Raw genomic sequence first — 14,469 nt, forward strand, 5'->3', positions numbered from 1 at the left:
GCAACATAGGACTTGCGAACGGTGACTTACTAGGTCTTATAATGTTTGCTTTAATTAGTTCGCTAATTCTCTCCCGCACGGTTTTCCGCTCTTCCTCGCTAAGTCTGTAAGGACTTCTTTGGACGGTGACGTTAGGGTCGATTAGTCGTATCTCTAGCTGGCCCGTAGTTACACGAGTACGTGGGAAACCCGTGATGAATGAGTTTTTAAACCTTTCGAGAATGGAAATTAACCGGCCCTTATCGTTACCAAGTACCTCGGTGTCTACTTCACCGATATCGATCTCGTTTTCGACGGTCCTATTACAGGCGTTAACTATTTTCGTTTTGCAAATGTTGAGACTGTCGCGCGTAATATGTACATCGAAGCCTTGGCTCAAAATTTCGCGACCAATCATGATATCGTATTTTAAGTGGCTATCGGGGAGGACGTGAAAAGTTATCTCGAGCGCAAAACCGTTGATGCATACGGTGGACAAAATCTGCGACGTACTCTTAACGCATGTATTCCCTATCCCTCGCATTACTACTACGTCGGCCGTTCGTATGCCGGGAAATTTCGGGGCAACGGACTCCTTAATCAACGAGCATTCGGCCCCAGAATCGAAACAAAATGGGAACGACTCACCCTGGAGGCTTAATTTACCGGTTGGGGCCTCCACCACGCAGAATTCGACTCGACGTTCCTGGCCGTTGCTGTCTCCTCTCTCTTTCCGCAGCGGGCAACCAGAGGCGATGTGTCCTTCCGCTTGACACTTGAAGCAAACCGGCTTGGACGAAGTAGCTTGTCGGCCTCCTTCTGGACGTCGTATCTTCCGTTTCTCGGTCCGCACCTTCTTGCGGCACTCCGCCACTTCATGCCCAAAGGCACCGCAGTAGAGGCACTTGTTCCGGGGGTCGGACAGCTTGTGTCGTTTGGTTTCGGGGCTAGATGGTGTATTGCTTGTCGCCGGCCTCTTCTCGTGAGCGAAGACTCTTATTTCGTTTAAAAATTGGTCCTTGATCTTGATATCCTTCTCGAGTGCCACTCGTTCGATACGCCGGTCGACTGACTTCACTCGATAAAAGGCGATAGCATTGAATAATTCCGGCAAGGTTATATGTTGCCACTTCATCTCTATGAGGGAACGGACGCGAGCGGCGAAAGCCGCCGTGTTTTCGCCCTTCTGTGGTTGTTCGTTAAGTATCTTCATTAGTGTCGAGGTTGCTGTATCCTTACCACCAAAACGCGTCGTAAAAAGTTCCGTAAACGCTGGCCAAGTGAGGCCTTCGTCGAACACTCCCTGCGAAAACCAATTTGCTGCGGAACCCTTCAGAGCACTGCTCAAAGCGGTGGCTAGCGAACGGTCTTGTAGGGGGTGGTCCTTCATAATCAGACCAGCAGTGGTACACCATGCGACTGGATCGGCGCCCGGGATGTCGGGGTTAAAGTCCGGTAGCACAGTTTTGGTAGGTTCCGCACTCGGCTTCAAATTCAGCTCCTCCACTAGGCCACGCAAAATGGCCCTCATTCCGTTCACCGTCATAACCGTTCCGAATCCCACTTCTGATGTCGGATGCACGTCAGGATTGTGGGTGGGGGTGTTCGGTGTATCTTCGTTGGAATTAGCCATAGGTGCGGTGTAACAATGGTTGAGTTTATTGACACAAATTAGAGAGATTTGCAGCGTCGATAGATAATCGCAAGGTTTCGATATTCGCGGCACTATGACAATGGTCTCGGCTCCGGCAACGTTTCCGCGGTCAACGGATACTGGACTTTACCCTTCGTTTGCGTCTAAGTTACACTATATGTTAGAGCACGGGGCAATTATTTCGTATACGAAAGACAGGTCGATTACTGATGAGATCGCACTAGAGAGTGTCTCTCCGTCGCGGTGATGCTGTCGAAGAAAACTATGATGGGTGTGCCTAAGGGCACGAGATCATCGGATTCGCGGAGAGAAGTCTTCGCTCGAAGGGTGAGGGAAATTGACGTTGCTGTTAATTGGTCAATTTCCATGTTGGTGGTTAGAGAAAGATATTAGCTGTCCTTGGGGAAAGTTGCTAGCGAGAAGCGTCGTTCGTGGAAGGATAGATTTCTCTTATCTTCCCGTAGTTGGGGCACGTGCCATTTGTCTATTTGAGAGACTTTGTGTAATTGAGATTTAATATTCGTAGCGGGTCCTCGCCCAGCTAAACATATACTGTGAAGATGCGTTGGCATCTGGCAATCGTCTTACCCGAAGGACAAAGTCTGCGTGTGGCGAGCCACGGGACAGAAATCGTTGAAATGTTTACCGTCGTGCCCCGTCCCAAGTATTTCTTTTAAGGAGAGCTATAGAATTACTTCATGCCTTTGTTAGACAAAACGTTCATCCCTTGACCGCGACTACGTTCGGCGACCGGTTGTCACCTCGAGCCCGAGCTCACTATCATAAATTTCGAATAAGTACAGTCGGATCGAATTACAACAGTTTCTTAGTGCGGCTATGATGAAATCTGGGTTACAGCGCTAAAGGGGTCCTCCCACCGCTCCAAAGGGGAGCTCCTCCTTGGATTCGCGGGAATACCGCAACTCTGTAACGTAGATTAAACAAATGCCACTCCGATTGTTCGAGATTTATGATCATGAGCTTGGGCTCGAGGCGGCAATCAGTCGCCGAACGTAGCCGCGGTCAAAGGGATGAACGTTTTATCTAACAAAGGCACAGAGTAACTCTATACCTCTCCTTAAAAGAAATAGTCGTAGCGACACGTGGCAGTAAATACTTCAATAGTTTCTATCCCGCGGCCCGCCACACGCAGATTTTGTCCTCCGGGTAAGATGATCGCCGGGTGTCGGCATGCCTTTGCGGCGTATGTTTAGCTAACGTGAGGACCCGCTATAGATCTTAAGATTTAGTCTAGCGAAGTCCGTCAAATAGACTTTGTTGCAACTACGGGAAGATAGGAGAAACCTATCCTCCACGAGCGTTGCCCCCCGTCAACAACCACCCCTCAAGGGCGGCCAGCATCTCTTTCAAAACGCCGATATGGAGATCGACCAATTAGCAATAGCGCTAATTTCCCTCTCCTTCGGAACGAAAGCTTTCTTTGACGAATCCGAGGATCTCATATCCTTAGACCCACCCAATATAGTTTTCCTCGACGACATCGTCGAGACGGAGAGGCATTCTTTGGTACGTATGTATATATATATATATATATGTCCGATATAAACGAATCCCTATTGGCGCTAGACGTGATCATCATGCAATAGAGGAGATATTTACTAGTGCAAATATGACTATGAACGAATTGGACAAGTAATCGCGATAATTAGGTACTCGAGAAGCTAATGACAATGATCCTAGGCTCACTAACGAATCCGCGGTCAAGGGGATGACGAACTCTACTTTTCTTCAGCGTCTAAGTTGTACTCAATGTTAATGCACGAGGCAATCACTACGTATCTGAGAGTTACTTGAATCGTCTTTGCGATCGTACCGGAGAGTGGTTCTCCATCACGGTAACGCTGTCGAGGAAAATTATGACGGGTGTGCCTAAGGGCACGAAATCATCGGATTCGTGGAGAAAAGCCCTCATTCGGAAAGTGAGGGAAATCGGCGTTACTGTTAATTGGTCAATTTCCATGTTGGTGGTTAGGGAAGGGTGCTAGTCGCCCTTAAGAGAAAGTTCGAGAAGAGGAAGCGTCGTTCGTGAGAAAATAGATTTCTCCTATTTTCTCGTAGTTGGGACGAGGACTGTTTGTCGGTTTGAAGGACTTTAGTTAAACAGATCTTAAGATTTATAGCAGGTCCTCGGGCTAGCTGAACATGTACTGTGGAGACGCGTCGACATCTGGTAATCATCTTACTCAAAGAATAGGGTCTGTGTGTGGCGAGCCACGCGACAGAAACCGTTGGAATGTTTACTGTCGCGTGCCGCTACAATAATTTCTTTTAAGGAGAGCTATAGAATTACTCGTCGTCGTCGATGTCTGCGGAGTGGTGGATGTTTCGTAGCACCACCCGAAAAGGTCTTTCTTCTTTGAGTTGGTAGGTGTGGAAATTGGCGTTCAGGGCCCTAAGTGTTTTGGTGAGTTTCCTGTAGGCTTCTGGATTTGTCGGCAGGATTTTGACTTGGTTGTTGGTAATCTTCAGGTTGTAGTCCTCCTTGGAGATATCTCTCTCTAAGGACTTGATCATTGTCTGGATGTCGATGACATCATTGACAAATATTGGTGGGGGAGGGGGGCTTCTCTGTGCTTGTTGGTTTGGTGGCGGGCCTGCGATTTCCATGGCGTCGTTTGAGGATTCTAGTATTGCGAACCTATTGTGGGTGTTGATTTGTGTTGTTTGCTGTTGGTTTGAGTTTATGTTTGGTGATTCAATTTTGCGTTTTTTCGCCTTATTGGCGTCGTTGGCGCATGGGGATCTGCTGCACTTCTGCCACGGGGGGAGTAGTGCGGGGTAGTTGTAAGTTTGCGTGGGCGAGCCTGGTGGTGATTGCTGGGCCATCATCGAGCTAGCTATTTCAATATAAATAACTAGTCGTGTGGCTATGAGGCAAGGTTCGGGTAGGGGTTAGATGCGTAGGCTTTTCTTCTCTCTGGCGGATAGGAGACACTTGGGAGGATTGGAGCACGTTGTGTTCACTTTCGACGGTTGGGTGACACGTGTTGCTTTCGAACTTCACTGGGCACTAGAGACACGTCTGCACGCTTCGGCACTCAACAGCGAACTGACTAGAGAAGATGTAGAGTTTTTCTAGCAATGAGACTCACTGCAACAATTTGTATTATTACACATTACTCCATAAAATGACTTTTTTATTCTTGATTTTTATCATATTTTAGCTTTAATAATCATCCCTTAAATTTTTTTACATCTGTAGTCGAACATCCTGTATATAACTCGTTCAGAATAAGGCGCTTGGAACGAATGTAGCTTTCATTTTTGTAGGTTTGGATAGCCTCAATCATAAAAATAGATATGCGTGTCAGCTAAAAACTTTGTATCTACAAATAAGACCATGAGGCATCGTGTGATGGTGAGCGAGTTAGCGGAATAATGCTCTTGCTGCTCTGCAGTCTCAAATATAATTTTCTGAGCAACAAATAGTACAGCATATTCCATATTCTTTTGTGCAAAACGGTGTTGGCATATCCTATGACTAAAAATGAGGGAAAAAATGTTGTGTTAATCCATTTCTAAAAAGTTAGAACACAAACGCGAAACAACCGATTAATTTTTCGTTCGATAAAAGATATAGTATCCTCGTTATATTACAAACTTCTCATTGATTTCTTTATATTGATTCCTGACGTGCATTAAATCATGTTACATAAATTTCTTCGTTTACAATTAAAAATCACAATTAAAAATCTGGTTGAACCAAAGAATTACTCGACGTTGTTGAGGTGCGACATTGTTGGTACTCGTTGCCTGTTATATTTAAACGAAAATTTCGCTAATTTCGCATCATCATTACAACTTTTTGATAAAAAGTTTATAAGCCTATGTTTATATGATTCTTTTATTCTTAATTATGGAAGATGCTGGCAATGTTTTACGATGAGTGAATAGAATACTCTATATTACATGTGTACATATGTGTGTTGAACATTTTGGCTCTACTTAACAAGTAATGTGTTATTGAACGTTTTGTCTGTCATTCGGACAAATGTGAATGCTAAGGCAAAACGACTGACGTCTACATAAACATTTTGTAGTGTAAAGTTAAATTGTTTATCATTTATCTAGTATTTCTATATATTAACCTTTTTTGCCGTTTTCATATTTACAAATAATTTGATATCACATAAATGATCTGTATATATACATATAGAAGCATTATTATGACTAAGAACACGCGAAGCAATTTTTAAAGAAGTAATAGGCTCTTTTAACTGTTTCTTAACTGTACACACAGGGTAGTCGACGAAAGTCGACAAAAAGACGTTGAGATTACCAAATCAATTTTATAGAAATTAGTCACACTACTATTACAAAATAGATTTCAATTGCAAACTGTTGATTACATATACAAATAGCCAAGTTCATGTTGATTGAAAATATTACAATGTCGATTGAAAAAAATTACAACAAAATAATTTTCCAATATCTATGTAAATATCCATGCTTCTCTCTTCCCCTCTTTCTAAGTAAGACAACAAGTAATTTAAAATATTAGCTTTTGTTACAGCCATTACAATAGAAATTTGCTAATAATTGGATTGAGTATTTTTATGCAAATTCATCTTTTTGAGAATATAGATAGGGAGGAAAATTCTTTTATCACATTATACGCACTTTATGTAATTTTACACTTTAAAATTTCCTATGAATACCTAATATGGTCATCTACTGAGAATATTCAATATACGGGATGAAGGTAACCGGAACCACTTCGATCACTGTGCATGTCATGATTTTAGTGACAAATTTTTCAGATATAAGTTGGTTTCAAAGATGCACAGAAGGTCAAGTTTTGTTTTTTGTGAACTGCTCGAATTCAAGTTACTATTTTTAGAGGTATCGCAGTGGCTACAGTTATGCCACTTATAAACTAATGTATTTTTATATGAATAGGTTAATTCTTTTCTATATAGGATTATGAGTTGGATCGACTAACATAATAAAAAGTATATGATTTTATTTAAAAAGATAGATCTGACCTTCATATGTATTTTCGCATTCTCCTACAAAGACACTAATCGCGTCAAATTCTGTCCTCTTTGCAACCATTCAACTTTTATCTGAAATACTTTTCACTAAAATAGTGAAGATGTAGTGATCGAAGTGGTTCCAGCTGTATGACCTGTTCGTGTATGTATATACATACATTTATGCTAAGGGACTGTTTCTTGTGTGTACTTGTACCTCTCATAGGTGAAAATAAATCAACGGTGTAAAGGATCACTTACGATGGTAGAATTAAAAATTTTCGCGCGAGATTAAGAAATTATGTGCCTGTTTCTGTAAGCAATTCAGCTATCGAGTATAAGGCGATGTGACCAATTCGTCAAAAATCGTGTCGAATAAATTGTCTGTTCTTAGCCTAAATCTTCTAGATAAATGCAACTGTATGAATTTGTATGAAATATTTTAGGAGACCACATTTCTATATGTTATACGGATCCATTGTGGGGTACTGCAAACAGAAGACACCATCTTCTTAAAACAAAATTTTTTGAATGTACTTGTGATCGATGCAAGGATCCCACAGAATTTGGAACAATGTTTAATGCTTTAAAGTGCAATCGAATGTAAGTTAAGTTAAAAATTAAGTCTTATAGAAATTATTATGAAAACGAAGAATGGATTACTATAAATAAAAATATTTTCCCACTTTACAATATTGTACAGAACTGATGCAAGTACAGTAGAGTCTTCTTTATGCGAATTTATAAGCAGATATACTCTTCGGATAATGGAATTTTCTGATACTATAACAATCATTATTCTCGTGTGAAATTTCATTTATTTCAAATACAAATTAAGATTAATCGATAGCTTCTCTAAATATTGAATATCAATATCTTTTTGACTGCTAAGTCACGTAATTCTTTCAACATAAGTAATTACATCGCAGCGGAAGACTTCACACACATACAAAGCACACGCTATAGGGCTCAAGAATTAACACACCTCGAAGTAGAACACTAGAAACATTTACTAGAACTAGTGATCTCAACATATTATCCACAGGAAGACCAACACACTGGCAGACGGATCTAAACAAAATTCCTGACTTGCTTAATTTTGCAGGTATAAAAGGAGTAAACGCAAACAAATTAAAAGTAACACCCAGTCTGGAGCTTAGCTCCCATCATACACCGTTAATAATAGAATACGCAAGCAAACTAATACTTTATAACAAATCAGAGTCGCTTTGCAATAGAAGCATCAAATGGCAAACATAAAGAACTAATCAAGAGCGAAATCAACTGCAATATTCCATTGAAAACACCTGAACGCATCGAACAGGCAGTAACAACATTGACAGAAATTATGCAAGAAGCAGCAGGGGCAACTATTACTTATAAACCAAAAGAAACCAAACATCCTTGACAAAATCAGAGAAAAAAGGAAAGCGAAAGTAAAATGGCAAAAACATAGAACATGTGAAAACAAAAAACATCTATACAAACTTGCAAAGGAAATAAAAAGTAAAATAAAAGATCATAATAGTAACGAATTCTCAAAATTCATAGAAACACTCTCAGTGGAAAGCCACGAACAAAATAAAGAAGCCAATAAAAATAATCCCAGCAATTAGAAAAGCAGATAACATATGGGCCTGAAGCAACGAAGAGCAAGCTACAGGATTGTTCAACCACCTTTGTAACACATTTACTCTATATAATATTAACAACAGTAAAACCAAATATCATTGAGACGAAGATGCGCAAAATACTAGTAGCTCAACTGACAAGCACCGTACCATACCTAATACAACAGTTCAAGAAATGAGAATCATAATGAAGAAAACAAAAAACAATAAAGCACCAGGAGTCGACCCAATCTATGGTAAAATCTTGAAAAACCTTCCCCCAAAAGCAATACGTTTAATCATAATAATGTTCAATGCAATTTTAAGAATTCAATACTTTCCTAATCTATGGAAGGTAGCACAGATCATAATGTTAGTTAAACCAGGCAAAAACCCACACCAAACTGTATCTTACAGAGCAATATCACTACTTCCAGTGTTTTCCAAAATAGTAGAGAAAATAATATAACCAACAATAGAACAAGAAAAATTAATACCAGATTACCAATTTGGATTCAGAAAAAAACACTCCACGATAGAGCAAAAGGCACAGGCTCGTCAACGAAATTTTACCAGCAATAGAAAGGAAACAATACTGTACAGGCTCCTTCATGGGCATTGCGAAAGCATTTGACAAAGTGAACCATGAAAGCCTCTTACAAACAATCAAAAAACACTTCCCGGAATAAATCCACCACTTACTCAAATCATACCCAAGCAACAGAACCTTTATAGTAAAAATAAAGGATGTATATTCTGAAGTAAAAGACGCTGCCTGAAGGCAGGGGTACCGCAAGGAAGCGTCTTAGGCCCAATATTATACACACTATACACGGCCGGCATACCAACAACTACCAACAGCAAAATACAGACATTCGCGGACAACACGGCTGTGCTAGTCAGGCATACTAATCCAGCAACAGTAGCTACATTACTACAAGAGCACATCACAAAAATAGAAAAGTGGCTACAAGATAAACAAATAAAAGCAAACCCCAATAAATGCCACCATATTACATTTACACTAAGAAAACAGAAACCACCAAATATCCAATTGACTGGCACGCACATAACACAAACAAGGCAAGTTAACACGTTGACGCCGGCGCCGATATTCAGGGTTTTCTCTATGATGTGGCGCCCGACTGCACGGTCTGCTTCGTACGGCTGCGCAGCGCCAGATTAGACTGTTCAGCACTGTTAATTTATAGCAAAATTACAAAAGCTATACGATTCCTGTTGGGTTCAATGAATTCCGTGGACTTCAACTAATACATTGATATAGAATAGTTTGGCAATATCAATTTGCAGATATCTATAAATATTAAGTAAAGCTGATGGGACCAACTTTGACCCTAATTTTGGAGTACTCTTTTCGATTTTTCTCAAACAGTAGAGATCTGACGCGAATTCCGACTATTGCAACGTATACCAAACAGTGCAAATAAACCAACTACTTTGCATCATTAGTCTACATCCACCTTGAGCGGTAATATTGTTCAAGGGGCGCAACCTCAAGATAACAGTTGCGCCTGACTCATCGCCGTCTAATTGATAGGTCGCAACAAGTTCTGTATCAAATTCTTACAATTAGCAGTCACTAAATTGAATTAAGGAAAGAATACATTGTATACGAACACCAATACAATATGTACATGCCTGAAACAGAAAAGGACACCTATTACTGAGAAGTATCATGTTGGAATAGCAGAACGTTCGAATAGTACTGTATTCGGATAACGGATGTTCAGATAAAGAAGGCTCTACTGTAATAGAATTTAGAAAAGGAAGCACAATTTCGTAATTGTTTCTATATTCGCGGAGATATAGAGGATGTTTCAAACTATTACATTATATTTCGAATATAAATCTTTTAACACTTAGCCAACCGGCGCGCGTCACAATGAATTATACGTTTCCACCGCGCATTTTTCCAAGTATCGAGGACCAATATTCAGTACATAAGTAACAAAAAGGTCTAAAAATTATTTAAGTAATTAATTATATTTTGTGGTAATGATTTTATTTAACGATTTCACATATTGTTTATGCAATACATCGTGTTTAAAAGTATAAAAAAATATAGGTAATATTAAGAACGTTCAAGACGATTAAAGATAAATAACACAACTTGAACGTGAAATTAAAAATTCATAATGCATTTTAATATTTTTCTACAATGTAATATCGTTCGATCATAACTCTATTTAGTCATAACGGATAGTGTAACTTTTTAATTAATTTTAACACCACTAAATTGGCGTATTTTGTTATATACTGTACATTATAAAAGCAGAAAAAGTGGCGCAATTAATTGGGAACAATTCCAGGTAAACAATAACTGATAATAACAGCGAAAAAATAAAACACGTTGCTAAAGCCAAAAAGGGAGGTCTCCCTATTCGGTTGCCTAAGTGTTAAAAAGCTTGTATCATACAATTTCATGGTTACGGGAAATGCTTACAAAATTATTTATCTCAAAGTTTAACTTGTGATGCATATATCAATACTTTATCCTTATTTGATGTAAGAACAAATGTTTGTATTTGTAAAATGTATCCGAAGTATGCCACAGATATATCCGGAAAATATTTCACATCACACACTTCTTGACCGACGTCTGTGTTTCGCTATTTCAATTTGTTATATCCCAGTTAATATTTTTTATTACTATGATATCTTCTTCTATCTGCCAACAAAACAAATATTACTAACAAACGAGGAAGATCGCTTTGATATAACTGATCAAAATGTAACATGCGAGTTAAGAGAATGCGAAGATTAGAGATTCGGGTCAGATCATTGTTTTCCTTTTAAGGGGGTATTTTAGTCTAGAGGTATGAATTTCGAGCGATTTTTGAAGCTCTGTAGAAACGAAACAAAAAATATTTTTACTATCCATTTTTTTATGATTTGTATCTTGATATTTTAAGATTACATAAAAAATTAACCGAAAAAGACTAAAAATTCACAAAGTTATGAGCTGGCAAAGTGGAGGTCCAAAGAAAGGGTGTCCTGGCGTGCATGATATCGACCCTTCTGGTCGTCTGAAACAAAAAAGCTGAACGGATTCTTAATTAGAATAGATTCGACTATAGTATGAACCTTGGAAGAGTCAACAAATTATTTTTTCACAAAATGGCGGCCGTTTGAAAATAATTTTCCTTTTTGGCATGTTTTTTGGCAATTCCGAATTTTTTTAAAATAGTAAAATTAAAAATTTTAATCCGACCATGGTTGAGGCGATAGAAAAATATATAAAGAATATTCGCACCAAATTTCAAATAAATCGATTTATTGGAACTTGAGATATCGTGCATGTCAACTTGAAAAAAGTAATTTTGAGAAAATCGCGTTTAAAGTTTTGAGACAAGTTTACTCGGTCAACAGTCCTACCCAAGCAGCCGAGATAAACGGACGTGCGAAACAGTGCTTCAGTGAAAGTGCGGCAAGTGGGAAAAGAAACACACTTTGGGGATGGCGGTAAGCAGAACGGACACGTGCACGTCGCTCCGTAGGCATAACCGAAATATCTGGGTATATTAAAGAATTCGGGCGGAAAGTGCACGAAAGTGAAGTTTCTAGTGCTCCGGAATGAGTGGGAACACAAGAGATAGGTGAGCTCGCTGGTATAAAAGCGAGAGAAACGATTGAAAGTGCTGTGTGTGAAAAGTGAGGTTAGGGGCAGAGCGGGGGCCATCTTGGGTCGCGCGACCGAAGCGGCACCGTGCGGACTACCTGGGTAACCAAGGAGTGGTGGAGAGCGCCCCCGTGGAGGGCCAGTCAAAACTCCCCGCGTCGAACAGACACGAATCGCATACACGCGGAAGTATACAGTGGGATTATACGACGACCGGCTACGTCGAAGGACATCCATCTCAAACATATATATATATATATATATATATATATATATATATATATATATATATATATATATATATATGTATATTAAGACACAAACACAATATGGACAAGTACTGTAAGTCAAGTAAACTTACAGCTCAGGGGGTTTCGGAGCTTCCAGGCCCCGTCGGGGATTCGAGTAGCGTCCCAGGCTCGACCCGACGGTCACCCAACGACTGGACGAACGGCGAGGGGAAGGTCGATCCCAGGGCCTCCCCTCGTTCGGTAAACACGACCGGGGACCAAGAAACACCCGCAGTTGTCACAGAGGAATAGACGTGCAAGAAAAGCACAAGAAGATACCTCGAATTTGATGAAGACATCGCGGGAATCATCGAGGATGTCGAGATGCCAATGCAGGCACTCAAGGATAAGACACCACCCAAAAGGCGACCCGAATCGCCAAGGAAAAAATCTTCAAAGGTGACAAGATCACCAGATATATGAGAAAGTCCCCAGTGGAGGGGACCGCGTGCAAGACAACGAGAAGCCTGGCCAGGAGCCAGCCGAGGGCAACGAGCGACGAAGCGGCCAGCACTTCGGAGCTAGACACACCGGCGGAAATGTCAGACAGCGGCAGCGAAGCGGCGGCACCAAGGGAATGTCTCAGGAGGAAGGCCATGGCGAACAGAGCAACGGCCGAGACCGAATGCAACGACGAGGACAGTATCGTCATTAAGATGAGCGAATGGAAGGCGATGACGGAAATCATCACAGAAGTCTTCCGCGAAATCCAATACATAGGTAGCAGATTCTACCTCATGAGCAAAAAGGATACCGACATCAAGAAAAGGAGGGACGCCATCAGTAAAAAAGCGATCAAGCTCCACTCGATGTTGGACGAGATGAGGCTCAAGAGGAACGCGAGGACAGTCACGGCCACCAGGATGACCACCCCTCGGGGGAGGAGTGAGGAGAAGGAAGGAAAAAGGAAGGAGATATCGCCCGTCGAGGGGAAGGGCGACACCAAGAGAAAGAGACCAACGACCGTGGAGGCCTCCTACGCAGGAGCCTGTGCCGGCAACAGCTCGGCAAAAGCGACTACGGAATGCACGGACAGCGATGTAAAGGAAGACTGGATCCCTGTCCGCGGAAGGAGAGGAAAAGGAACGGACACCCCGACGGTAGTCAGGAAGGCGAACGCAGGAAGGGCGGCATTGGACAAGCCAAAGAGGCCGGAGGGACCGAAGAGGATACGTAACAGACCCGAAGCCATCCTCGTCAAAGTAGGGCAGGACAAGGAGTGGATCCAGGTCTACAAAGACTTGATAGGGGCAAGGAAGACCCTAAAAGAGAGCTGTGGAATTAGGAGGACCAGAACAGGTGACATCCTGATCGAGCTGAAAGCAGGTAGCAACGCCAAAAAGACCGCGGCGGATATGAACACGGCGCTAAGAGGCAAGGTGAGAGCGCTACCAATGCGCGACAAGACCTCCATAGAGATCAGGGATATAGACCCGCTCGTAGGCAAGGAAGAACTAGCCAGGGAGATAGTAGTGCAACTGGGCGTAAGCGACATCACTGAGGTCGAAGTAAAGACCCTAAAAATGGCGCCGTGTGGCATCCAATCGGCAATAGTGACGATGCCGAAAGCCTATCTGGCCAAAGAGGGGGCGAGCCGGAAGATCAGAACCGGCTTCACGATAGCCTCGATAAAGGCACTACCCAATGTGGTAAAGTGCTTCAGATGTCACATGTTCGGGCATATCGCGAACAAGTGCACGGCGATAAGCCCTGGAAAGGAGATTTGCAGGAAGTGCGGAGCCAAAGACCACACGATAGCTGCCTGCGTCAACGCACCCTGCTGCTCCATCTGCAGCAAGGAGAAAGGAGTGAAATTTGACCACGTAACCGGATCCCTGGCTTGTCCAGAATATAGAAGGCGGTTGAAAGCGAGTGAATGAGGATACTGCCGATAAACCTCAACAGATGCAAGCTGGCGCAGGACATGATGCACCAATGCGCGATCGAACTGAGGCCGGATATAATAATAATTTCCGAGCCGAACAGGCAGCTACCGCACTGGTTTAATGACACCAAAGGAGACGCCTCGATATGGGTCACACTCCTCAATGGCAAGCTGCCTGATGAAACAACGGAGGTCAAGAGCGACGGGATAGTGGGCGTCCGCGTCGGCGACGTCTTCTGCTTCAACGGATACTGTTCGCCCAACATAAATAAGCGAGCATACTGCAAATACATAGACACGCTGTCTGCTATGACGAAGAGCGTTGCTGGAAGACACGACAAGGTCATCGTGGCCGGAGACTTCAACGCAAAATCAACCTGTTGGGGAGGATCGACCACAGACAAGGGAGGGAGAGTC

General features: G+C 41.9%; 1 protein-coding gene across 1 annotated transcript in view; it reads left to right on the plus strand.

Annotated features, from left to right (window-relative positions):
- The first annotated feature begins 5,547 nt into the window (after positions 1 to 5,547).
- The window catches only part of LOC125386704, a 34,012-nt gene continuing 25,090 nt past the window's right edge, over positions 5,548 to 14,469 (plus strand). The window contains exon 1 of the mRNA XM_048413790.1: positions 5,548 to 7,230. Within this exon, the coding sequence (XP_048269747.1) occupies positions 7,202 to 7,230 (29 nt within the window). The 5' untranslated portion in view covers positions 5,548 to 7,201. The remainder of the gene's footprint in view (positions 7,231 to 14,469) is intronic.

This window comes from Bombus terrestris, chromosome 17 (assembly GCF_910591885.1).
Source record: "Bombus terrestris chromosome 17, iyBomTerr1.2, whole genome shotgun sequence".
NCBI lineage: Eukaryota > Metazoa > Arthropoda > Insecta > Hymenoptera > Apidae > Bombus > Bombus terrestris.